General features: G+C 44.1%; 1 protein-coding gene across 4 annotated transcripts in view; it reads right to left on the reverse strand.

Annotated features, from left to right (window-relative positions):
* C12H2orf92 (chromosome 12 C2orf92 homolog) overlaps positions 1–25,103 on the reverse strand; it is a 37,154-nt gene that overhangs the window by 5,974 nt on the left and 6,077 nt on the right. For all 4 annotated transcript variants that reach the window (XM_024927572.4, XM_063594576.1, XM_055107632.2 and 1 more), the window contains 4 exons: positions 22,516–22,617; positions 21,145–21,228; positions 8,062–8,160; positions 6,730–6,801 (listed from right to left, as the gene is read on the reverse strand). In XM_024927572.4, the coding sequence (XP_024783340.1) occupies positions 6,730–6,801; positions 8,062–8,160; positions 21,145–21,228; positions 22,516–22,617 (357 nt within the window). The remainder of the gene's footprint in view (positions 1–6,729; positions 6,802–8,061; positions 8,161–21,144; positions 21,229–22,515; positions 22,618–25,103) is intronic.

Here is a 25,103-nt window from a genome sequence, read left to right on the forward strand (position 1 = left end):
ATGTGCTGGGCTTGGTAAAAACCTTCTTAAAGGAGTGCAGAACCAAGAAACTCTGACTTTGTGCTCAAGAAAAAGTTGAAGTCTTTCATCTTCATGATTCTCTATGTTTTGGAGACTCTAACATTGACGTGAGCCTTTGATTACATGTTAATAGCACGTTATTGCTAGGACTGATGCTATGTTCCATTCAGTGGACCTACGATCATCAGTAGCTACAGCTGCTGTCCACAGACCTGGGCACACCTTTTAAAAGACACTTCACTTCCCAGAATGGTCATTTCCCCACTCCTCCTCCTATCGAGATGTTTTCAACCATTGGTTTTTTGTTTTTTGTTTTTTGTTTTTGAGACGGAGTCTCTGTCCCCCAGGCTGGAGTGTAGTGGCCCCATCTCGGCTCACCGCAACCTCCGCCTCCTGGGTTCAAGCAATTTTCCTGCCTCAGCCTCCCAAGTAGCTGGGATTACAGGGATACGCCACCACACCCAGCTAATATTTGTATTTTTAGTAGAGATGAGGTTTCACCATGTTGGCCAGGCTAATCTCGAACTCCTGACCTCAGGTGATCTACCTGCCTCGGCCTCCCAAGTGCTGGGATTACAGGCGTGAGCCACCACACCCAGCCTTTTTTTCTTTTTTTTTGAATGGTCACTACTGCCAAGGAGGAGGTGCAGACAGTGTGGTCTGGAATTTACTGTCCCTGCAGAGTAGCCTGAGAGCAGCTCCCACCCTCTGAAGATGGATCTGATCAGCCCCCTCAGCTGGCAGACGTGAGCTTTGTCACTGCCTACAGTTCTTCTCAGCCCTCTTCTTCCCTCACTCTTCCTACTTGGAAAAACCCTATCAAGGAGATCAGCCTCTTGTTCTCCCAGAACTCCGTGCGATTACAACGTAAGCACTTTTTAAAGACCTTCAATGTTAGCATGTTTATATCTAATAGTTATTTATCGATTAGATTGACTCTCCTAAGAGCTGTGAGCTCTTGGAGGACAAGAATGCCTCACTGAGCTCTCTAGCTTCCAGCACAGTGCTTCCCACTGGGTAGGACAGATCAGTAGTTAGGTCTTGAGTGAGAGAATGAATCTGGAAGAATCTTGACTGCAACCTCATGGGGGACTCTGAGCCAGAACTACCCTGCTAAACCTGTCTTGCTAGGCAAGACTGCCGGGCATGGTGGTGCGTGCCTGTAGTCCCAGCTACTCAGGAGGCTGAGACAGGAGAATTGCTTGAATTTGGGAGGTGGAGGTTGCAATGAGCCAAGATTGCGCCACTGCACTCCAGCCTGGATGACAGAGTGAGATTCCATCTCAAAGAAAAAGAAAAGAAAAGAAAGAAAATAAAAGAAAAAATTTTGTCCTGGCTTCTCCTGAAGGAAAAATAAAGATTTGAAAGTAAAATTATGTTAAAGCAATCGACTGAAGAAACAGTTTTAGAAATCAAAAGATCAAGCTAGATAGTAGGCTTTCTATTCCTCAAGCATATCATTTAATTTTACTTAAACAATGATTATTCAGGGGTGAAGGTAAATTATTCAGGGGCATTTTCTTATTCAAGGGTGAAGATACATTATTCAGGGGCTGAGGTATCTTGGCATTGTAATATACATTCCTGGGCAGACCACACCTAACATTTGCAAAAAACCAGCACAAGAATTTTAATAGGTTAACAAATGGTACTAGGAAAACAGGATATCACATGCGAAAGAATAAAGTTAGAGCCTTATCCAACACCATAAACAAAAATTAACTCACAATGGACCAAAGACCTAAATGTAATACCTAAAACTATAAAAACGTTTAGAGAAAAACATAGAGCAGAAACTTCATGACATTGGATTCGGAAATTATTTCTTGGGTTTGATACCAAAGGCACAGGCCACCAAAGAAAAAACAGACAAATTGGACTGTATGCAAATTTTAAAATTTTGCGCATCAAAAGACAGTGTCAACAGAATAAAAAGGTACCCCACCCAGGATGGGAAAAAACATTTGCAAATTGTTTATCTGATAAGGGAATGATACTCAGACTATAGAGAGAACTCCTGACACCCAACAATATACAAAAATACAAACAACTGATTCAAAAATGGGCAAAGAACTTGAATAGATATTTTTCCAAAGAAGATACACAAATGGCCAATAGTACTTGAAAAGATGCTCAACATCACTAATCATCAGGGAATTGGCGAGCATGTGGAGAAACTGGAACCCTTGTGTGCTGTTGGTAGGAATGCAAATGGTACCGCCATGATGGGAAACAGCATGGCGGTTCCGCAGAAAATTAAAACCAAAATCATATCATCCAGCAATCTCACTTACCCAAAATAACTGAAAGCAGGGTCTCAAAGAATTATTTGTACATCCACGTTCATAACAGGATTATTCACAAGGCTAAAATGTGGAAACAACCCAAATATCCATCAAGGGATAAGTGAGTATACAAAACATGGTAGATACATACAATGGAATATTACTTGGCTTCGAAAAGAAAGGACATTCTGGGCCGGGCATGGTGGTTCACGCCTGTAATCCCAGCACTTTGGGAGGCCGAGGCGGGCGGATCATGAGGTCAGGAGATCGAGACCATCCTGGCTAACACAGTGAAACCCCATCTCTATTAAAAATACAAAAAAAAAAAAAAAAATTAGCCGGACGTGGTGGCGGGTGCCTGTAGTCCCTGTAGTCCTAGCTACTGGGGAGACTGAGACAGGAGAATGGCATGAACCCAGGAGGCGGAGGTTGCAGTGAGCCAAGATCGCGCCACTGCACTCCAGCCTGGGCGATAGAGTGAGACTCTGTCTCAAAAAAAAAAAAAAAGAAAAAAAAAAAGAAAGGACATTTTGAAATATGCCACAACATGGATGAACCTTGAAGACATTATGCAAAATGAAATGTCGGTAACAAAATACTGTATGATTGCACTTACGTGAGATATTTATAGTCAAAATCATACAGAAAGTAGAACGGTGGTTGCCAGGGGATGCAGAGACGGAGGAATGGATGGTTATTATTTAATGAGTATAGAGTTTTGGTTTTATAAGATGAAAAGAGTTCTGGAGATGAATGCTGGTGATGGTTGCATAACATTATGAATGTATTTAATACCACTGAACTGCGCCCTTAAAAATGGTTAAGATGGTAAACTTCATATTATGTGTATTGTATAATAATTTTTAAAAATTGAAAAAGAATACAAATGGAGAAACACCTATCATATGTATCAATAATTAAAAGTTATAAATCATGGCTCAGTCTACATAGCTATACAAAGACCTGCTGCTTTCTTGGTGGCTAAAGGAACCCCAAGGCTCCTTCCAATCCCCTGCCACTCTGAGTGACAGCACAGATGTGCTGAAGCAGAGAAAAAGCTGGGCCCAGGCCCAAGATTCCTGAGCAGTGACTGGACTCTCCAAGCCTCACTATGACCAAGTAGAATTTATTCTAGGAATGTAAGGTTGGTTTGATATTAGGAAATTCATTATTATCATATATATAATCTTAATAGACTTAAGGAAAAGAATCATATGATTAGTTCCAAAAATTCAGCACCCATTCTTGATTTTTTAAATATGTAATAACAAATGTTAACAAGGATGTGAAGAAATGGAAACTCTTGCACATATTGGTGGGATTGTAAAACAGTGTAGCTGCTATGGAAACAATATGGAGGTTCCTCAAAAAATTAAAGATAGATTTACCATATGACCCCACAATCCCACTTCTGGATACATATCCTAAAGAATTGAAAACAGGATCTTGGAGATATTTGCATACCTATATTCATTGCAGCATTATTTACAATAGCCAAGATGTGAGAGCAACCCAAGTGTCCAACAACAGATAAATGGATAAAGAAAAGATGGTATATATATACAATAGAATATTATTCAGCCTTAAAAAGAAAGGAAATTCTGTCATATGCTACAACATGCATTAACCTTGAGAACATTATACTACATGAACTAAACCAACCACAAAAAGACAAATACTGTATGATTCAACTTACATGAGATATCTAAAGTAACTCAACTCACAGAAACAGAAAAAAAATACCCAAAAAGTATTTTTTGGACAGATATATTCTCATTCTCAGTATAAATATATGTATGCATACATATTTACATGTATGTGTGTAGATGGAAGGATAGATATACAGATAATCTCTCATTCATATTAGTCCTATAACCAGACTCTTATTCAGGAAACTCAAGAGGCATTTCTCCAAGAGCAAGAACAAAGCAGGATGCCCACTGTATCTCCAGCAACCATTCAAGGTTATCCTAGAGGTATTAACAATGCAATTAAACATGATAAATAAATCAGGTAGAGGCATAACAATAGGTAAAGATGTAAAACTGGCTGGGCATGGTGGCTCATGCTTGTAATCCCAGCACTTTGGGAGGCCAAGGCGGGCAGATCACCTGAGGTCAGGAGTTGGAGGCCAGCCTGGCCAACATGGTGAAACCCTGTCTCTAATAAAAATTCAAAAATTAACTGGGCATGGTGGCATGGGCTTGTAGTCCCAGCTACTCGGGAGGCTGAGGCAGGAGGATCACTTGAACCTGGGAGGAGGAGGTTGCAGTGAGCTGAGATCATGCCACTGCACTCCAGCCTGGGCAACAGTGTGAGACTCCATCTCAAAAAAAAAAAAAAAAGAAGTAAAACTATCTCTATAACAGTATACGTAGAATTGAACAAGGCAATAGGACATAAAATTAATATATAAAAATCAAGCCTTCCTATACCCAAACATTAAGTAGGTAGAGAGTATAATGATAGAGAAACCCCCTCTCTTACAATAGCAACACAGAAAATTAAGTGACTTAGGAATAACCTTAAGAAGATACATGTAAAAATCTATGTAAGGAAAACTTTAACACACAGTGAAAATAAACTTGAAGAACTGGAAAGGCATTCCCATTTCTAGCATAGGATGACCTAACAACTGTTTTCCCACAGTGAATATTGTAGTATAAATTTGATGCAATGCCAATCAGAATACCATAGCCTTTTGATGAAGTTAGACAAGTTGATGTTAAAGTTCACATGGAAAAACAAACATGCAAAAATAGCCAGGAAAACAATGAAAAAACAAAAACTGCAAAAGGGGAACTAGTCCGACAAGACATTAAAACACACTATTTTCAGGCGCGGTGGCTCATGCCTGTAATCCCAGCACGGAGTTTCGCTCTTGTTGCCCAGGCTGGAGCGCAGTGGCGCGATCTCAGCTCGCTGCAACCTCTGCCTCCTGGGTTCAAGCGATTCTCCTGCCTCAGCCTCCTGAGTAGCTGGTCTTGAACTCCTGACTTCAGGGGAGCCACATCGCCCAGCCAGGAATAAGGATTTTCAATAAGCTCTTCCCATTCCCCACCCTGACCTCCGGCTGATGCATGGTGCGGCCCGGGAACTCCTGGCCAGGTTCATAATCCTGCACCCAGGAAAGACCACATATTTACCAGCTTGGACAGTGACCTATTTGGCCTGGTTTTTTTCTTTTAAATCTTTTAAGTCTTTCTGGGGGAGAAATGCTTCATGGATTCTAGCTGCTCATCCTGTCTTTGGAGCCAATCTCCCTCCAGCATGATCAGATAGCTCAGATGAGCCTCTGCTCCTAGCTGGAGGCAGCGCTTTCCCACACTCCTGAGGAGGAGGGGAGAATTCCTCTGGGGCAGCACCTCAGGAATGTGCTCAGCCCCTGCCCAGCCCCACCACCCCAGCGGGGGAAGGACCTGCCCAGGTCAGTTTGGGAGGAGGCACCAGGTGTCTGCGGCTAGCTCTCTGTCCCTCCTGGCTGGCATCTGTCTGCCTGCAGAGAATAAACATTCTGATCTGCTCCTCCATGCTGTACATATCACAGAAGCAGACTCGCACAGGGTGGGATTTGGGGAAACCATGGGTATCCTAAACCTTACCATTGATTAGGGAACTCTTCGTAATTCAGGGTGAAGCACACACGTTGTACAGCCAAGTACAAGTACTCTCTTGTGGCCGGGTGCGGTGGCTCACACCTGTAATCCCAGCACTTTGGGAGGCCGAGGCAGGCGGATCACGAGGTCAGGAGTTCAAGACCAGCCTGGCCAACATGGTGAAACCCCGTCTCTACTAAAAATACAAAAATTAGCTGGGTGTGGTGGTGTGCGTCTGTAGTCCCAGCTACTTGGGAGGCTGAGGCAGAGAACTGCTTGAACCCAGGAGACAGAGTTTGCAGTGAGCTGAGATGGTGCCACTGTACTCCAGCCTGGGCAACAGAGTGAGACTCTGTCTCAAAAAAAAAAAAAAAAAAAAAAACAAGTACTCTCTTGTACTCTCTACAAGAGAGTCTGAGCACCATCTGCCAGACCCTCAGCTCTGAACTCAGGTCAGGTAAAAGGAAAAGGAGGGGCCGGGCCCGGTGGCTCACACCTGTCATCCCAGCACTTTGGGAGGCCAAGGCAGGTGGATCACGAGGTCAGGAGATCGAGACCATACTGGCTAACACGGTGAAACCCTGTCTCTACTAAAAAATACAAAAAATTAGCCAGGCGTGGTAGCGGGCACCCATAGTCACAGCTACTTGGGAGGCTGAGGCAGGAGAATGGCGTGAACCTGGGAGGCAGAGTTTGCAGTGAGCCGAGACTGCACCGCTGTACTCCAGCCTGGGCAACAGAGTGAGACTCCGTCTCAAAAAAAAAAAAGAGGAAAAAGAACAATGACTTACCAACCCCCAATTCCAATTTTATGCATTTGCATTTACCTTTATCAGGAATTTTGTCCACACTGCCAAGGAAATATTCTGGTTTAGGAGAATTCCAAGCAACGCTGGTTCCTTTGATAAGACACATGAATAAAAAACAATAAGAAAAAGGGTATTCATCAGTACACATTTGCAAGCACCTTGGGCCCATATTTTGTATTCCATTTTTTGGTTTTTTGTGTGTTTTTTTTGTCTTTTGAGACAGAGTCTCGCTGTCACCCAGGCTGGAGTGCAGTGGCAAGATCTCGGCTCACTGCAACCTCCGCCTCCCAGGTCCAAGTGATGCTCGTGTCTCAGCCTTCCAAGTAGCTGGGACTACAGGCATGAGCCACCATGGCTGGCTAATTTTTTTGTATTTTTAGTAGAGACAGGGTTTCGCCATGTTGGTCAGGCTGGTCTCGAACTCCTGACCTCAAGTGATCCGCCCACCTCGGCCTCCCAAAGTACTGGGATTACAGGCGTGAGCCACCGTGCCTGGTCTTGTTTTCCATTTTTAAGTTGAAATGGTAATATAGAACTCAACTTGTGTGAGCAAAATGTGTGTTTGAAAGTGAATGCCTTGATGTAGACAGTGGTGCCGCCTCACTGCCGATTGCAGAGGTGCCTAGGCAGTTGTCCTGGGCTACCCTCAGGGAAACTACCCTCAGGAATTGGGGTGCAAACATCTGTCTGCAGAATACCAACACAGTGCCCATTCCCTCTCCCTGCCTGGGGCACTTGTACCCACGGCTGGCAGATTTCCAATACACTATTCTATCCTTATTACTGTGAGCAAATACCTATCTTAATTCCCAAAGTGCTAAATTTTTCCCATAATATGAAGCTGCTTTGGGGAAACAGTGTGTTCTTCACGTGTCATTTCTATGGGTGTGCTTAAGGTAAGTCATTTTTTGGTCTTGTTTTATCATCCACTGAATGGGGTATTAATGACTGCACTAATTCTCTCAAACCACGTTGTGCACTTAGAAGGATTCGTGTGTTGGGTTGAAAGTTAGGATGCTGCTAGGGGCTCCTGTTGTCGGGAGTGGGGAACCCCACTTGCAGATCAGGTTTCTGTCCTCTGAATGCCTCCAGGGTGGCAGAACCTGCCTAACACTGCACATCAAGGATCACCCCAAAATACAGGGATATTCACACTTTGGAGCACAGATTCCATAGTGAGTGGAAGGTTACAGAGAGGATTTCAGACAGTTGTTTCCTTCATATCTCAATTTGGCTTTGCCCCACCAGTAGTTGGTTTAAAGACTGCTGGTATGATAGTATAGCACATTTAAGACAACACATAGGCCTATAGAAATGTGTGCACTTATTATGTTAATGACATACACTTGCCTTTTCTCATGTCTGTCTTTGTAATGGATCTGACTGCTGTTGCTTCGTTAAATGATGGGTCATACGGAAACTTTGGAAACACCTGCAGTAGAATTTCATCTCCAGTGGAGCAAACAAAGGCATGTTAATACAGCAACGCAGGATTGATATATTTTGCTCTCTAAGTACCTAAAGCAGTCTATGAATACAGTGAATACATGACGCAAACGCCACAGATATGGGACGTTATTCCCTAAAATGCCTTGTCTTGGGAAGGAAAACTCCAATTACCTAAATCATTTCTGGAAAATTGTGATGTCTGAGACATCCTGGGCAGTAAACACTGCCCACTAAAGATATATGGCCCAGATCTCCTGATACTTAGTGCCCTAATAACTCTTCTGGTTTCTGTTGTCATTCTGATGCACCTTTGAGGCTGTTCGCAAGATGACTCATAAAAATAGGGTAAAGTTTGTGGGGGCACAGATGAATCAGAACAGATTCTAAAAGCTCAGAAAGCTCTTTCTTTATAAAACTGTTGCTAATTCATGAGGGTTACATTTTTGAAATACATTAAGTTCTTCCCTTTTAAGTTCTCAGGCTTCTGGCTTCCCTGGGAAGAAGCAGTTTTACCTTCCCCTCTAGGCTTTCCTTGCTAAGTCACAGAAAACAGCCCTCACAAAGCCCACTCATCCTATATTTATTCTCCGTGTATTTCCAGGGCTGTTGGTCCTCGGTAGTTTCCACTCGCTTGATGTAACAGGAGCTCACCACAGAGACACCAGAAAATGAACCATTGGGGTCACCAGGACAATGAGGAGCTGCTCTCACCACCTGTCCTTGATGACCATGCTGACCTACAAGTCCCTGGAAATGCTGCCCAGAGGGAACTGCAGAGTTGAGCCGTGGCCTCCAATGCCAAGGCCCACCTGGTGTGAGCTGGGCTGGTCAGTGGACTCTTGAGGGGTGATGGGAGCTTCCCAAACCCCCAACCAGACTCCCATCTTCAGATGCAATCACTCCCCTCCTACACATATGGCGCCGAATTCAGAGACACTGGGGTCACCTGCAAGGCCGAGAACAAGGCTTCTGCCTCCTAGACAGCAGGTGCTGAGGGCACAGCTAGGGGGACTGCGAGTGCTACCTGCATTTGCTCATGCATCCCCTCCTGGTCACCTGCCAGGCAGTTGTCTATGCAGACTGCCCGAGGCCTCTGTGATGGCTCCCGTGGGGAGGAGCAAGCCCAGCGCTCCTGACACGGACAGCTGCCGGAACGGAATAGAGGCCGATCGGGTGTCAAGAGATCTGCTCCCTTGCAAGCAGGAATGAACAGGCATCGCTCTGTGATCCAAATGCCTCCTAACCCGGGGGGAAGCATCAGCGCCACTCTCCCAGTTGCTCCTTCTCACACCTAAGGTGACCCTCAACCTTCACTCCTGATGCACAGCCCAGGCAACCTCAGGAGAGACCTCACTGGCCTTTGGACAGCTTCCTTCAGCAGACAGCTGTGGTTCAGAACCCTTTTCTCCATCTCAGCTCTCTGCTAAAGAGGACTTCCTTGGGCCTTGGCTTTGCTTTGTTGTGGTGGTGGTGGTGGTGGTAAAATACACTTAACATAAAATTTCCATTTCTGCTATTTATTTAGAGACAAAGTCTCGCTGTGTCACCCAAGCTGAACTGCAGTGGTGTAATCATAGCTCACTGCAGCCTTAAACTCTTGGCCTCAAGCAATCCTCCCGCCTCAGCCTCCTGAGTAGCTGAGACTACAGGCATGTGTCACCACACATCCGGCTAATTTTTTAATTTTTTATAGAAACAGGGTCTTGCTATGTTGCCTAGGCTGGTCTGGAACTCCTGGCCTCAAGTGATCCTCCCACCTCAGCCTTGCAAAGTGTTGAAATTACAGGCATGAGCCACCATGCCTGGCCCATTTTTACTCTATTTAAGTGTACAATTAAGGGTATTCAAAACATTCACAGTGTTGTGTAAACATCACCACTGTTTATTTCCAGAACTCCAGGCTGGAGTGCAGTGGTGCAGTCTCAGCTCACTGCAACCTGTGCCTGCCAGGCTCAAATGATCCTCCCACCTCAGTCTCCCAACTAGCTGGGACTACAGGTTCACGCCACCACACCCAGCTAATTTTTTTTTTAATTTTTAGTAGAGACAGGGTTTCACCATGTTGGCCAGGCTGGTCTTGAACTTCTGACCTCAAGCAATTCACTTGCCTTGGCCTCCCAAAGTGCTGGGACTGAGGCGCTCGGCTTCCAGAACTTTTAAATCAACTGAAACAGGGCCAGGCACGGTGGCTCATGCCTGTAATCCCAACACTTTGGGAGGCCGAGGTGGGCGGATCATGAGGTCAGGAGTTCGAGACCAGCCTGGCCAACATGGTGAAACCCCATATCTATTAAAGATACAAAAAATTAGCAGGGCATGGTAGCGCATGCATGTAATCCCAGCTACTCGGGAGGCTGAGGCAAGAGAATCGCTTGAACCAGGGAGGCAGGGGTTGCAGTGAGCCGATATCGCGCCATTGCACTCCAGCCTGGGTGACAGGGCAAGACTCCATCTCAGAAAAAAGAAAAAAAAAAATCGACTGAAACAGAAACTCTACACCCATTGCTATGATTTAAATGTGTCCTCAAATTTCAGGTGCTGGAAATTTGATTCCCAATGTGGTCGTCATGTTAGGAGGTAGGGCCTAATGGAGGTGTTTGGGTCATGGAAATTGTGCCCTCATTAAGAGGTTAATATGGTTATCACAGGAATGGGTTAGTTATCATAAGAGTGCATACCATGTAAAAGGACAAATTCAGCCCTCCCTTGCTCTCTCTTTCACCCTCTATGGCATTTCTGCTTTCCACCATGGGATGATGACACAGCAAGAAGGTTCTTGCCAGATGCTGGCCCCTCAGTCTTGGACTTCCCAGCCTTCAGAATTGTGAGCCAATAAATTTCAACTTATTACAAATTACCTAGGCTGTGGTATTCTGTTATAACAGCACAAAATGGACATGTAGCAGCTGCACCATCTTACCTTCCCACCAGCAATGTATGAGGGTTTCAATTTCCTTCATCCTCACCAATATTTGTTATTTTTCTTTTTAAAAAAAATAGCCATTCTGGCTGGGCACGGTGGCTCACACCTGTAATCCCAGCACTTTGGGAGGCCGAGGAGGGCAGATCACCTGAGGTCAGGAGTTCGTGACCAGCCTGGCCCACATGGCAAAACCCCATCTCTACTAAAAATGCAAAAATTAGCCAGGTTTGGTGGTAGGCATCTATAATCCCAGCTACTAGGGAGGCTGAGGCAGGAGAATTGCTTGAACTTGGGAAGTGGAGGTTGCAGTGATCCGAGATTGCGCCACTGCACTCCAGCCTGGGTGACAGAGCAAGACTTTGTCTCAAAAAAAGAAAAAAAAAAGGCCAGCACAGTGGCTCACACCTGTAATCCCAGCAATTTGGGAGGCCAAAGCGGGAAGATCATGAGTTCAGGAGATCGAGACCATCCTGGCTAACACAGTGAAACCCTGTTTCTACTAAAAATACAAAAAATTAGCCGGCCATGGTGGCAGGCGCCTGTAGTCCCAGCTACTCAGGAGGCTAAGGCAGGAGAATGGCGTGAACCTGGGAGGCAGAGTTTGCAGTGAGCCGAGATCACACCACTGCACTCCAGCCTGGGTGACAGAGCGAGACTTTGTCTCAAAAAAAAAAAAAAGAAAGAAAGAATGAAAAAAAACAAAATAGCCATTCTAGGCCGGGCGTGGTGGCTCATGCCTGTAATCCCAGCACTTTGGGAAGCCGAGGCGGGTGGATCACGAGGTCAGGAGATCGAGACCATCCTGGCTAACACAGTGAAACCCTGTCTCTACTAAAAATACAAAAACTTAGCCATGCGTGGTGGCGGGCACCTGTAGTCCCAGCTACTCGGGAGGCTGAGGCAGGAGAATGGTGTGAACCCGGGAGGCGAAGCTTGCAGTGAGCCAAGATTGTGCCACTACACTCCAGCCTGGGTGACAGAACAAGACTCTGTCTCAAAAAAAAATAAAAATAAAAAATAAAAAGCCATTCTAAGAAGCGTGAATAGTGATATTTGCATTTCCCTAATGACTAATGATGTTGAGCATCTTTTTATGTGTTTATTGGCCATTTGTATATCTTCTTTGGAAAATAGCTATTCAAGTTATTTGCCCATTTTTGGAGTGGGTTGTTTGTTTGTTTTGTTGTTAAGTTACAGGAGTTTGCTGTGTCTTCTGGATATTGATCCCTCATCACATATGTGAATTGCAAACATTTTCTCTCATTCTGTGGGAGAAATGCCTTTGATATACAACAGTTTTTAATTTTGATGATGTCCAATTTAGCTATTTTTTCTCTTTTTGCCTGCTTTTGGTGTCAGATTTAAAACATCACGTGCCTAATTCAAGGTCATGAAGATTTTCACCTATGTTTACTTCTAAGAGACTAATAGTTTAAGCTCATTAATTTAGATCTTTGACCTACTTTGAATTTTTGTATATGGTATAAGGTAATGAGCTAGCTTCATTCTTTTGCCTGTGACCTTCCAGTTTTCCCAGGACCATTTGTCGAAGAGACTGTCATTTCCACTCTGTTGGCTTTGACATCCTTGTTGAAAATCAATTGACTGTCCGGGCACGGTGGCTCACGCCTGTAATCCCAGCACTTGGGGAGGCCGAGGCAGGCAGATCACGAGGTCAGGAGATTGAGACCATCCTGGCTAACACAGTGAAATCCTGTCTCTACTAAAAAATACAAAAAATTAGCCAGGCGTGGTGGCGGGCGCCTGTAGTCCCAGCTACTCGGGAGGCTGAGGCAGGAGAATGGCGTGAACCTGGGAGGCAGAGCTTGCAGTGAGCTGAGATCACACCACTGCACTCCAGCCTGGGTGACAGAGTGAGACTCCGTCTCAAAAAAAAAAAAAAAAAAAAAAAAAAAAAAAAAAAAAAAAATTAGCTGGGCATGGTGGCGCATACCTGTAATCCCAGCTACTAGGGAGGCTGAGGCAGGAGAATGGCGTGAACCCAGGAGGCAGAGTTTGCAGTGAGCCAAGATGGCGCCACTGCACTCCTGCACTCCAGCCTGGGCGACAGAGTGAGACTCCATCTCAAAAAAAAAAAGAAAAGAAAAACTGACCATAGACATATGCATTTCTTTCTGAACTTTCTATTCTATTCTACTGGTCTATGTGATTAGCCTTATACTAGTATCACACTGTTTTGATAACTGTGCTTTGTAGCAAGTTTTGAAATGAGAAAGTAAAATTCCTCCAATTGTTTTCTTTTTTTTTCAGGACTATTTTTGCTGTTTGAAGCATTTGAAATTCCATACGAATCTTATGGTAGATTTTTCTCTTGCTGGGAAAAAAGCCCTTGAGATTTTGATAGGGATTACATTGAATGTGCAGATCACTTTGGGCAATTTTGACATTTTTTTTTTTTTAATAGATACCAGGTCTTACTGTGTTGCCCAGGCTGGATCTCAAACACCTGGGCTGAAGTGATCCTCTTGCCTCAGCCTCCCAAGTGCTAAGATTACAGGTGTGAGCCATCATGCCAGGTCAATTTTGACATCTTAACAATATTAAGTTTTTCAGTCCATGAACATGAGATTCTTTGTTTCTCTATTTTCTTTTATCAGTGCTTTGTAGTTTTCAGTACTGGTATAAGTCTTTCACTTTCTCGGCTAAGTTTATCTCCAAGTATTTTATTCTTTTTGATATAATCGTAAATGGAATTAATTGTTCTCATATCTTGTTTGGATTATTAGTGTATATATCGTTAGTGTATAAAAACACAGCTGATTTTTGTGTGTTCAATTTGTACCCCACAACTTTGCTAAATGCATTTACTGGTTTTGTTTGTGTGTGTGTGTGTGTGTGTGTGTGTGTGTAGTCTATATGGTTTTCAACATATAAGATCAAGTCATCTGCAACCAGAGATAATTTTATTTCTTCCTTTCTGATTTGGATGCCTCATTTCTTTTTTTTGCCTAATGACTCTGGCTATGACTTCCAGTACTGTATTGAATAGAATTGGTGAGAGCAGGCATCCTTGCCTTGTTCCTGATCTTTGAGGAAAGCTTTCAGTCTTTCAACATTGAGCATGATATCATCCATGGGTTTTTCAAACAGGCTTTTATTACGTTGTGGTAGTTTCCTTCTATCTCTAGTTTGTTGAGTGTTTTGGTTTTTTTTTTCAATCATGAAAGGGTGTTGAATTTTGTCAAATGCTATATCTGCATCAATTGAAATGATATTTTTTCTCCTTCATTATATTAATGTGGTATATTACAGTGATTGATTTTTATTATGTTCAACCATCCTTCTGTTCCAGAAATAAATCCTTCTTGGTCTGGTGTATAGTCCTTTTAATAGGCTATTGGATTTGGTTTGCTAATGTTCTGTTGAGGATTTTTCTGTTTATATTTACAAGAGACATTTGTTTTTAGTCTTCTTGTAGTGACTTTGTCTGCCTTTGGTATCAGGGCCATACTCCATACTGGCCTCTTAGAGTAAGCCAGGAAGTGTTTCTTCCTCTTCAGCTTCTTGGAAGGGTTTGAGGACTGGTATTAGTTCTTATTTATAGCTTTTGTAGATTTTGCCAGAGAACATATCTAATTCTAGACTTTCTTCGTTGGAAAATTTTGATTACTGATTCATTCTCCTTACTTGTTATGTGTCTATTCAGATTTTCTTATTTCTTCTGGAGTCAATTTTGGTAGTTCGTGTGCTTCCAGGAATTTTAAAATTTCATCTAGGTCATCCAATTTGTGAGCATACAAATGTTTATATTCTTCTCTCATTAAATGCTTTCTATTTCCAGAAAATTAGTAGTAATATTCCCACTCTAATTTCTGAATTCATAATGGGTCCTCTTCTTTCTTCACCTATCTAGCTAGAAGTTTGTCAACTTTGTTGGTCTTTTTAAGTAACCAATTTTGGGTTTCATCAGTTCTCTTCTATTGTTTTTCTGTTACTTCACTTCTTTCCTCTGTATACTTTACTATTTCCTTCTTTCTCCTAGCTTTCAACTTAATATGCTGTTCTTTTTCTAGTTCCTTTAGGTGTACAATTAGGTTATTTATTTAAGATCCCCCCCCCTTTTTTTTTTGAGACAGAGTCTTTCACTGTTGCCAGGCTGGAGTGCAGTGGCACCATCTCGGCTCACTGCAAGCTCCGCCTCCTGGGTTCACGCCATTCTCCTGCCTCAGCCTCCCAAATAGCTGGGACTACAGGCGCCCGCCACCACGCCCAGCTAATTTTTTGTACTTTTAATAGAGACGGGGTTTCACCATGTTAGCCAGGATGGTCTCGATCTCCTGACCTCGTGGTCCGCCCGCCTAGGACTCCCAAAGTGCTGGGATTACAGGCGTGAGAAGATCCTCTTTTTTAATGAATGCATTTATATCTATAAATTTCCCTCTTGGCATTGCTTTCACTGCATCCCAAGTTTTGGCATGTTGTGTTTAATTTGCACTTATCTCAAGGCAGTTTCTAAATTCCCTTGTGATTTCTTCTTTGACCCATTGATTATTTAAGAGTGTGTTGCTTAATCTCCGTGTGTGTAAATATTCCAGATTTCCCTCTGTTGTAGATTTCTAGTTTCATTCCACTGTGATCTGAAAAGATACTTCGTATTATTTCAGTCTTTTTCAATTAATGAAGATTTGTGTCCTAACATATGGGCTATCCTGGCAAATATTCCATATGCTCTTGAGAAGAATACATATTCTTCTGTTGCTGGGTGGATTGTTCTGGATATGTCTGCTAGGTCTAATTGGTTTAGAGTGCTGTTCAAGTCTTCTATTCCTTTATTGTTCCTCTGTACAGTTCTTTTTTTTTTTTTTTTTTTTTTTTTTTTTTTTTTTTTGAGATGGAGTCTCGCTGTCTCCTGTGCTGGAGTGCAGTGGTGCCATCTCGGCTCACTGCAACCTCTGCCTCCCTGGTTCAAGTTATTCTCCTGCCTCAATCTCCCAAGTAGCTGGGACTATAGGGGGGTGCCACCATGCCCAGCTAATTTTTTGGGTTTTTTTGTTTTTGTTTTTTTTTTGAGACGGAGTCTCGCTCTGTCTCCCGGGCTGGAGTGCAGTGGCGCAATCTCGGCCCACTGCAAGCTCCACCTCCCGGGTTCATGCCATTCTCCTGCCTCAGCCTCCTGAGTAGCTGGGACTACAGGTGCCCACCACCACGCCTGGCTAATTTTTTGTATTTTTAGTAGAGATGGGGTTTCACCGTGTTAGCCAGGATGGTCTCGATCTCCTGACCTCATGATCCGCCTGCCTCGGCCTCCTAAAGTGCTGGGACTACAGGCGTGAGCCACCGCCCCTGGCCTCTTCTGTCTAGTTCTATTCATTATTGAGAGGAGGATACTGAAGTCTCCAACTATCCTTGTCTCTCATAAACCATGTGGTTTAACATCTATTTTGTCTGAAAATAATACAGCCACCTCAGCTCTCTTTTGGCTATTATTTGCATGAAATACATTTTCCATTCTTTTACTTTCAACCTCCTTGTATTCCCTAAGTGAATCTCTTGGAGACAGTAGATACATGGACAGGTTTTTAAATCCAATTTGCAAATCTCTGCCTTTTATTAAGAGTTTAATCCATTTAAATTTAATGTGATTACTGATTAAAAAGTATTTAATCTGCCATTTTGCTGTTTTGTTTTTGTTTTTGAGATGGAGTCTCACTCTGTCGCCCAGGCTGAAGTGCAGTGGCATGATCTCGGCTCACTGCAACCTCTGCCTCCCAGGTTCAAGTGATTCTCCTGCCTCAGCCTCCCAAATAGCTGGGATTACAGGCATGCACCACCACGCTCAGCTAATTTTTGTGTTTTAGTAAAGACGGGGTTTCACCATGTTGGCCAGGCTGGTCTTGAACTCCTGAGCTTAAGTGATCTGCCCACCTTGGCTTCCCAAAGTGCTGGGCTTACAGGCGTGAGCCACCAGGCTCAGCCATTTTGCTATTTGTTGTGTATATGTGTGTTGTGTTTTTGGTCATTTAGGGGTTTGTGTTTTGTGTGTGTTTTCTTTTGCTCGTCATTCCCCCATTACTGCTTTTTTTAAAAGTTGGTTCTTTATAATGTTCCATTCAACTCTTTATTTCTTTTTCTTTTTTTTTTTTTTTGAGATAGAGTTTCACTCTTGTTGCCCAGGCTGGAGTGCAATGGCGTGATCTTGGCTCACGGCAACCTCCGCCTCCCGGGTTCAAGCAATTCTCCTGCCTCAGGCTCCCGAGTAGCTGGGATTACAGGCACCTGCTGCCCGGCTAATTTTTGTATTTTTAGTAGAGATGGGGTTTCATCATGTTGGCCAGGCTGGTTTCAAACTCCTGACCTCAGGTGATCCCCCCACCTCAGCCTCCCAAAGGGCTGGGATTACAGGCATAAGCCACCCTGCCTGGCTTCGACTCTTTCTTTTACTCTTTTGTTCCATATTTTTTTAGTTATTATTTACTGGTTACCTTGGAAACACCTAAACTAGTTAAAATTTGTTTAAACACCTAGTATCTTAAATTTTTAACAACTTAGCTTGAATAGTATCAACTTAGTTTCAATAGTATACAAACACTCTGCACACATATATCTCTATTCCCTTCCCTTTATATTGTTGTTATTACAGAGTCTATCTTTATACACTGTATGGCCATTAACAGATGTGTAATTATTATTTCATGCATTCACCTTTTAAATAATATTTTTAAAAGGCAGAAGTTATAGATGAAACCTAAAGTACAATAAGACTTTTAGAGCTAGTAGTTACCTTTACCAGCATTTTTTTTTTCTTATGTCAAGTGACTGTTAAATGTCCCTTCATCTCAGCCTGAAGGGCTCTCTTTGCCATTTCTCATAAGGCGGGTCTCTCAGCTTTTGTTTACCTGAAAATGTTCTGTTTCTCTTTTATTCTGGAAAGATAATTTTGTCAGATAGAGAATTCTTGCTTGACAGTATTTTCCTTTTTCCTTTTTTTTTTTTTCAAGAAAGGATCTCACTCCCATCACCCAGGCTGGAATGCAGTGGCGCAATCTCAGCTCACTGCACCCTGGACTTCCCAGGCTCAGGTGATCCTCCCACCTCAGTTTGCTGAATAGCTGGGACTACAGGTGTGCACCATCACACCCAACTAATTTTTTTTTTTTTTTTTTTTTTGTAGAAACAGGGTTTTGCCGTATTGCCCAGGCTGGTCTCGAATTCCTGGGCTCAAGTGATCTGCCCACATCAGCCTCCCAAAGTGCTGGGATTACAGGCATGAGCCACCATGCCCTGCTGATCACATTATTTTTCTTTCAGAACTTTGAATGTGCCATCCTACTGCCTCCTACCCTCTGTGGTTGTTGAGAAATGAGTGGTGAATTTTATTGAGGGTTCCTTTTATGCTGAGTCACTTATCTGTTACTGCTTTCAAGATTCTCTTTGTGTCTGGATTTTGACAATTTGATAATAATGTGTTTCACTGTGAATCTCTGAGTATTCTGCTTGGAGTTCATTGAGTAACTTGAATGTGCATATTCATGTCTTTCAACATATTCAGGAAGTTTGGGGCCATTCTTCATTCAAACATTCTCTTCATATCTCTCTGTCTTTCCCTTGAGACTCCCATAATGTATATTTTAGTATGCTTGATGATGCCCCACAAGTCCCACATGTTCAATTCATTTTCTTTTTTTTTTTTTCTTTCTGCTTCTCAGGCTGGATACTTTCAATGTCTCATCTTCAAGTGTGCTGATCCTTTCTTTTCTTTTTTCATTTTTTTGAGACAGAGTCTTGCTCTGTTGCCCAGGCTGGAGTGCAATGGCGTGATCTCAGCTCACTGCAAGCTCTGCCTCCTGGGTTCACGCCATTCTCCTGCCTCAGACTCCCGAGTAGGTGGGACTACAGGCACCCACCACCACGCCCTGCTAATTTTTTGTATTTTTAGTAAAGACGGGATTTCACCGTGTTAGCCAGGATGGTCTTGATCTCCTGACCTCATGACCCATCTGCCTCGGCCTCCCAAAGTTCTGGGGTTACAGGCATGTGCCAAGTATTCATTTATTACACTTTTCAGCTCTAGAACTTTTCTTTGGCTCTTTTCAATAATTTCTATCTCTTTATGGATATTATTTTATTTATACATTGTTTTCCTGATTTCCTTAAGTTATTTGCTCATGGTCTCCTTTAGTTCAGTGAACATTTTGAAGATGGTTGACTTAACATCTTGTATAATAATTTTAATTCCCAGGTTTCCTCAGGAACAAGTTCTGCCAAATTTCTTTTTCCTGTGAATGAGCCATCCTTTCCTGTTTCTTTGTATGTTTTATAATTTTATGTTGAGAGATGGACATTCTGTGTATTACATTTTGATAACTCTGGAAATCTAATCCTCTCTTTCAGTGATTGTTGATTTTTGCTTATTGAAGGCTGAAGCCATTTTTTTGTAACTTTTCCAAACTAGTTTTGCAAAGTGCGTACTTCTTGTTGTGTGAAAGTGCTGAATTTTCTGTTTTCTTATCTCTGAAGTTAGTCAATGACCTGACAAAAGTTTCCTTAAGTGTCTATCTCCAAAAAGAGAAAAAAAAAAACATTATTTCCTTAAATCCCCTCAACAGGGTTGCTTGGAAGCCTCTTCAGCCCATAGAGTTTTTTAACTGGCATTTAATAATGCCAGTTAAAACAACTGTCAGTTTTAGCGCTAGCCCCTTGGAGCTCTAAAGTAGCAATCAGCAATCAAAATACGCGCCCTGAGTTTTAGAAGACAGGTCTCTATTGCCCACCCTGGCACCAGCAATCCTCACTAGGAATGTGGACTGCTATCCACACTGCTGCCCGTCACAGGGCTTGGGAATGGAGGATGGTAGCCACTACCCAAAATGTTGAAATTCGGCAGCCTCTTCATCAAGCTCACTCTTGGACACTGCAAGTGTTCTACTAGACACCAATATTCCATAGCTACTTAACATAGTTCTTGCCAGCTCAGTTGTTGTTTTGGTAAAGGGACAGATTCCTGGAGCTCCCCACCCCACCATCTTCCATCTGGGCCTTAGTTTTTCTCAAATAGTAAATGAGAGGCTTGGGGTAGATGAATGAGTCACAGCCTAGAATCACCTGAAGGGCTTTAAAACCTAGTGATGCAAAGGTCTCACCCCACCTCACAGAATCTGATCACTGAAAGCGAAACAAGATGTCTCTCTCTTTTTTTTTAATAGACAGTACAGCTCTGATGCCCAGGCTGGAGTACAGTGGCACAATCATAGCTCATGGCAGCCTCAAACTCCTGGGCTCAAAACATTCTCCCACCTCAGCCTCCCGAGTAGCTGGGACCATAGGCACATGCCACCACACTTGGCTAATTTGTCGTGTGTCGGGGGCGGTGGGGGGGGAGTTTTTTTAGTGTTTTTTGATATGTTGCTGAGGCTGGTCCTGAACTTCTGTCCTCCAGCAATCCTCCCGCCTTGGCCTCCCAAAGCACTGGGATCATAGGTATGAGGCACCGCACCCGGCCAAGGGGTGTCTTTTTTTTTTTTTTGAGATGGAGTCTTGCTCTGTCGCCCAGCCTGGAGTGCAGTGGCATGATCTCGGCTCACTGCAAGCTCCGCCTCCCGGGTTCAAGCAATTATCCTGCCTCAACCTCCCGAGTAGCTGGGATTACAGGTGCACACCACCATGCCCAGCTAATTTTTGTATTTTTTTAGTAGAGATAGGGTTTCACCATGTTGGCCAGGCTCATCTCGAACTCCTGACCTCAGGTGATCCACCCACCTCAGCCTCCCAAAGTGCTGGGATTACAGGCCTGAGCCACCACGAGGGCCTGGGGTGTCTCTTTAAAACAGTCTCCCCAGGGTATTCTCACACTACCAGATGGTAGCCCTGCTCCTGCTCCATAGATCACTCTTTGAGGAGCAGGATCCTTTCCAGGTGTTTATTTTCCACGTTTAGCTTAATTTATTTAGGTTTTGACTCATAGAGAAACAGATTCTAGCCTCAAGGCAAAGCACTTGCTTTCCCCTCAAAGCAGCAGGAACAGGCTACTTGAGAGACAACCAGGGACAAGCATGCAACTCTTCAAACACAGGCTAAAGGCTTCATAGCAGGAGGCTACTTACCAAATATTTTAGCCAAATGTTCCTCTCGCTCATTTGAACCTGAGGCAAATGCAGCATTGTTCAAGCTCTTTTGTTGGGAAGAGCCTATGGGAAAATAAACCATGGCTGTGATTAAGTCTTTCATTGGGTCTGCAGCTGTTCCCTTCAGATTGATACTCTTCTGCACGGGATTTTGAGGGGAGCATCATGCACTTGGCCTGAACCCACCTATTCTGAGTGTCACAGAGCATTCATGAAGTGTCTGCAAGCATCTGAAGTTCCAACACAACACCAGGGGCTAAGCTCATTTTCACATAGTCTGTTGACAGACAATATGCATAAGCATTGAGAGATTTGTGCACATGGCAGGTTTAATGCTACAGGAAAACGGGTAGAAAGGCCTACATGGTGTATGGCAAATGATTTCAAGTACAACCACTTTGATCCAATAAATGACAATGCACAGTTCTCTGTTAATAAGACACTGATAAATCATTAAGAATAGACATACTTAATCATGCAAGCACTTTGCTAAAAACGTGTTCCTCAAAATGTATCTGCCAAGGGAGCATCATAAAACATGGTGCAGGGCAAGCTATTGAGATTATGCAGTGAAATATTCATATCTTTTCTCAATGGCTTATGGAATGCATTGGCAGAGTGATTAGTTACTAAATTGCTTTACTGAGAGTCTTAAAATTCCTGGCACACATAGATGGCTTATTCTGATAACTAATTACTCATTGTTACTTTTCTTCCTAATTCACATGATGTCCACCTTACAAGGTTTCTCTTTTCTTCATGTGATTTGGGGTTAATATGCATTATTTTTGCATATGTGGCCAGCTGCTTCCTCTCAGCATTGGCACTGGAGCATCAGTGCTGGAAGAGAAATCAGCTCTGCTTCTCTGGGCAAATATTTTACAGAGGATGAGGTGGAATGATGGCAGAGGTGACAGGGAGGGACGCAGGAAGACATTACTCTCCCAAGCCGGTGACTTGGGCACTCCTGGGCAGTGACCTATAAAGCGCTGGTGAACAGAAAGTGATTACACTTCTCACAGCTCCTGTTACAAGGAACAGTGAACCCCACTTGCAAACCGGGTTTCTGTCCTCTGCATAGCCTCCAGAGTGGCAGAACATGCCTGACACTGCACATCAGGGATCACCCCAAAATACAGGGATATTCACACTGAAGCCTATAGACTCCCATATTGGGAGGAAGACTGTAGAGGGGATTTCAGAGAGTTCTTCACATCTCAGTTTGGCTTTGCACCCCCTCCACCACAGTAGTTAATTTAAGGAATGCTAAAATGCTAGCATCGCATATTTGACATAACACAGAGGTCTGTAGAGGTATGTACACATGTTAGGTTAACGACATATACTTGCTTTTTTGTGTGTCTCTCTTTGTAATGGATCTGACTGCTGTTCTTGTTTCATCAAATGATGGGTCATACGGAACCTTGGAAAACACTTGGAGCACAATTTCATCTCCAGTGAAGCAAACAAAGGCATGTTAATATCAGCAATATTTTGCTAAGTACCTAAAGCAGACTATGAATACAATGAATGCATGACACAAACTCAATGGATATTGGACATCATGCTGTAAATGCCTTGTCTTTGGGAAGGAAACTCCAACTACCTAAATCATTTCCAGAACATTTTAATGGCATGAGACATTTGGGGCAGCAAACACCGCCCACTAAAGATATATGACCCCAAATCTCATGATACTCAGTGCCATAATTCTCCTTCTTCTTCCTCTTGTCATTCTGCCACACAAGCACTGGGGAGGCCCCCAATGATATCAGAGAAGCGGGCCTTTCCCGACCTCCTGCGCCAAAGCCACAGTGGCCTCCCCCAGATTGCTATGACAGAAGGAAAATAAACCACTCTTTGTTTAAGCCACTATACGTCAGGTTTTCAGGAAATTGCAGCCAGGTGCATTCTTAACCGGTACAGCAACTATGGCAACACACGGACTGCCCTCACCGGGATGATCTTGACCACTCAGTTTTATGACCCATTATTGTACAGAGGAACCAAGCCCACCCTCCTAAAGATCATAATGCTCCTGGAGACTGGCCTAGAGTAGAAGACTTCAGATCATTCACACAAGCTTTCACCCAGCCTTATCTCTGCACAGAAACAGTATGAGGTGCTGGGGGTTCAGAGAGGAAGGTGACCTGGTGTGTGGTGTGCCTCCCCGAGCCATCTAGATAGCGGGAGAGGCAGAAGTATACACAGATACAATGAGACATGACACAGCCACACAGAGCTACAAAGCAAGGGCCAGGGAAGACAGGAGGGGAAGAGCTCGGCCTGCTGGGGAAGAAGTGGGCCCTGCTGGTAAGGGTGGGTTCTGGATTCAGTTGACCACAGTATTTATTGAGACCCAAGGTCACTCCTGTTCACCGACATTCGATGTCTCTGTCAACTTCCTTCACCAACAATCTGGCGCTCATGATCTCACTCCAGCCCTGGTAGGCCAGTGTGTGACATGCAAGACACCTGGAAACAGCGTCTAGGAAACACTAGCTCATGAGCTACAAGCATCATGAAAAGCCCTTGAAGCAGTCATTGAAGGGGTGCTGCAGACCAGCCATAGCCCACACCAAGATCACACATGACTCACACACTCCACCCCACGCTTCGTGCCACTGAAGAAGGATGTGGAGCAAGGAGCCCAACCCCAGCACTTCCTGCGATGTGACTGCCTGGGACCCGACAGACGCAAAGGGGAAAGCTGTCCTCAGAGAGTTTTGAAGCTTGTGTAAAAATGTTCTATCTGAAAATTGCACCCACAAAAACAGGGGTAGGAGCCATGGGGGCAGAAACAAAGCAGAATAGATTCTATAAGCTTGGAAATCTCTTTGTTTATAAAGCTGTTGCTAATTCACAAGGGTTACATTTTTGAAATATATTAAGTTCTCCTTCCCTTTTAAGTTCTTAGGTTTCTGGCTTCCCTGGGAAGAAGCAGTTTTACTTTCCCTTCCAGGCTTTCCTTGCTAAGTCACAGAAAACAGTCCTCACAAACCCCACTCATCCTGCATTCTCAGTGCATTTCCAGGGCTGTTGGTCCTCGGTGGTTTCCACTCGCTTGATGTAACAGGAGCTCACCACAGAGACACCAGAAAATGAACCATCGGGGTCACCAGGACAATGAGGAGCTGCTCTCACCACCCGTCCTTGATGACCGTGCTGACCTACAAGTCCCTGGAAATGCTGCCCAGAGGGAACTGCAGAGTTGAGCCGTGGCCTCCAATGCCAAGGCCCACCTGGTGTGAGCTGGGCTGGTCAGTGGACTCTTGAGGGGTGATGGGAGCTTCCCAAACCCCCAACCGGACTCCCATCTTCAGATGCAATCACTCCCCTCCTACACATATGGGGCCGAATTCAGAGACACTGGGGTCACCTGCAAGGCCGAGAACAAGGCTTCTGCCTCCTAGACAGCAGGTGCTGAGGGCACAGCTAGGGGGACTGCGAGTGCTACCTGCATCTGCTCATGCATCCCCTCCTGGTCACCTGCCAGGCAGTTGTCTATGCAGACTGCCCGAGGCCTCTGTGATGGCTCCCGTGGGGAGGAGCAAGCCCAGCGCTCCTGACACCGACAGCTGCCGGAACGGAATAGAGGCCCATCAGGTGTCGAGAGATCTGCTCCCTTGCAAGCAGGAATGAACAGGCATCGCTCTGTGATCCAAATGCCTCCTAACCCGGGGGGAAGCATCAGCGCCACTCTCCCAGTTGCTCCTTCTCACACCTAAGGTGACCCTCAACCTTCACTCCTGATGCACAGCCCAGGCACCCTCAGGAGACTTCACTGGCATTTGGACAGCTTCCTTCAGCAGACAGCTGTGGTTCAGAACCCTTTTCTCCGTCTCAGCTCTCTGCTAAAGACTTCCCTGGGCCTTAGTTTTTCTCACATGTTCAATGGAAGGTTCAGAGTGGAGACCAATGAGTCTCAGCCTAGTGTC

The sequence above is a fragment of the Pan paniscus genome, chromosome 12 (genome assembly GCF_029289425.2).
Source record: "Pan paniscus chromosome 12, NHGRI_mPanPan1-v2.0_pri, whole genome shotgun sequence".
Classification (NCBI taxonomy): Eukaryota; Metazoa; Chordata; class Mammalia; order Primates; family Hominidae; genus Pan; species Pan paniscus.